This window comes from Portunus trituberculatus, chromosome 48 (genome assembly GCF_017591435.1).
Source record: "Portunus trituberculatus isolate SZX2019 chromosome 48, ASM1759143v1, whole genome shotgun sequence".
Taxonomy (NCBI): Eukaryota; Metazoa; Arthropoda; class Malacostraca; order Decapoda; family Portunidae; genus Portunus; species Portunus trituberculatus.
The window spans coordinates 11293425-11295924 of NC_059302.1; the positions used below are offsets into that span (position 1 = coordinate 11293425).

General features: G+C 34.8%; 1 protein-coding gene across 4 annotated transcripts in view; it reads left to right on the forward strand.

Moving 5' to 3' along the window:
* Positions 1 to 2500, forward strand: part of LOC123498826 — a 111936-nt gene that overhangs the window by 42774 nt on the left and 66662 nt on the right. For all 4 annotated transcript variants that reach the window (XM_045246274.1, XM_045246273.1, XM_045246272.1 and 1 more), the window contains one exon: positions 1819 to 1963. In XM_045246274.1, coding sequence (XP_045102209.1) covers positions 1819 to 1963 — 145 coding nt within the window. The remainder of the gene's footprint in view (positions 1 to 1818; positions 1964 to 2500) is intronic.

The following is a 2500-nucleotide window of genomic DNA, read 5'->3' on the forward strand; positions in this document are numbered from 1 at the left end:
CCTGTAAAACAATTTTGGATGTTCCTTACTCTTGTCTACAATATCTTTTTCAAATTTTCTTTCTTCCTCTCTCCTTACCCTCACATACTCATTTCTATATAATTCTCCTTATTTAGTATATTCCTGCTCTTTTTCCATCTTTTCCAAGCCACATCTCTCTTTTCTTTAGCCTTAACACAAGTTGCATTAAACCAATCCTTTCTTCCTTCCTCTCTCGGTTTATACTTTGGTACAAATTTCATAACTCCTTCTTTATAATATTTCATAAAAATCTCTTTTTTTTTTGCACTTCTCTGATTTGTAACATCTCCCAATCTAATGTTCTGAAATAGTTTTTCAAATTTTCTGTGTCTATCTTTCTATAATTCAATCTACCACTCCTGTATGTCTCATCTCTCCTTCGCTGTGTTATTGCCATCTGCATTTCCATAACCACATGATCACTCTTCCCAATGGACATTTATATTGTATATCCCCACATAGGTACACTTCTCGTGTTAACACCAAATCCAGTCTAGCCGGTTCATCATCTCCTCTATATCTAGTATTTTCTTTCACCCTCTGTTCCATCATATTTTCCATCATTAGATTAAGAATCTCTCTCCCATGCTTCCTCTCCAACACCACTTACTAGATTTTCCCAATCCACTTCTTTACAATTAAAATCTCCTACTAGTATCACCTTTCTTTTTTCAGTTAATACACTTTCCAAACTCTGTAAAGTATCCTTGATCATATTGTCGTATTCCCTTAATGTCCAAGAATTTGTTTTAGGAGGTACATAGGTCACCATAATTATTAATTCTTTTCCATAATTTTTTAACCTTATGCTTATCACTGCGTTGTTCTTCCCATACCAAACTTTATCCACATTTATCTCCTTCTTCGTCATAATCATAACTCCTCCTCCACCTTTACCCTCTCTATCCTTTCTCCATATATTATATTTATTATCCAAATTTACCTTTGTTTTTTCATGTAATTTTGTCTCAGTCAAACACACTATATCAGGCTTCTGATACATACACTACATGCGTGTAACTACCCAAACCAATCAATGAATATAATGATATGTAACTTGTCTTTGTGTGGTCAGTGAAATACCTGTTTACATATATAACTGTCTGATTTTAATTGTCCATTCATCCATCCAGTCATTCATCCAGTCATCTACTTCGCTGTCATAATCTAACTCTTTCCTTCCTTCAGGTATTCAGTAACAGCCAGCCTGAGATTGCCGTTGTGGGCTGCAAATATCTATCAGTCTATATGTGTATCTGTCAGTCTGTTTGTCTGTCTATCTATCTATCTATCTATCTATCTATCTATCAATCTATCAATCTATCTATCTATCTATCTATCTATCTATCTATCTATATATATATATATATATATATATATATATATATATATATATATATATATATATATATATATATATATATATATATATATATATATATATATATATATATATATATATATATATATATATATATATATTTATATATTTTATATTTATTTCTTCCTTCTTCCTTCCTTCCTTTTTTTCTTCCTTTTCTTCCGCCTTCCCTTCCTCCCTCTTTCCCTTACCATTTCGTTTCGTTCGTTTGTTGGTTCGTTCCTTCTTTCCTTCGTTCTTTTCTTTTTCTTTCTTTCTTTCTTTCTTTCGTTTTTTTTTTCCTTCCTTCCTTCCTTCCTTCCTTACTTACATATTTCCTCCATTCTTTCTTCCCTATATCTATCTATTCAGCCATCCATCCACCAACTCATCCACGCAACCATCCACCTTCCTCATCCCCACGTGCTCTCCGTCAGGTGTTCATCAAGAGCGAGCTGAAGGTGGGGGTGGTGTACGTGCGGGAGGAGCAGTTCACGGAGGAGGAGATACTAGACAACAACGACACGTCCCCGCTGTTTGAGGAGTTCCTGCAGATACTCGGCGACAAAGTGCGGCTGAAGGGTGAGTCACGGTCCGCTAATGGTCTCCTGCTTGTGTGGTGGTCTGTGTTGGTGCTCTGGGTGACTGTGTGAGTGTTGGAGGTTGTGATGGTGGTTGTGATGGTGGTGGTGGTGGTGGAGGAATCTGTGGTATTTTCACTGTTTCGTAGTTACAGTAGTGGCGGAGGTGGTAGTGGTGTTGGGGATGGAGGTGGTGGTATTATTATTACCATTGTTATTGTTGTTTTTGTTGTTGTTATTATTATTATTATTATTACTATTATTATTATTATTATTATTATTATTATTATTATTATTATTATTATTATTATTATTATTGTCACTGTTATTGTTATTATTATCATTTTTACTGTATCGCGGTATTTGTCTTTGGTGGACAATTTTGAGTAAATATCCTCAGAAATGTACGCGTCCACTTTCCTCCATTCAAATCACGTGTGCGGCGGCTCTAATTCGTCTCCAAACGATTCATAAAAAGTATTATCTTTAACAAATCTCCCAGAATCAGATCGAGAAGGATTTAATATTGACATAATAC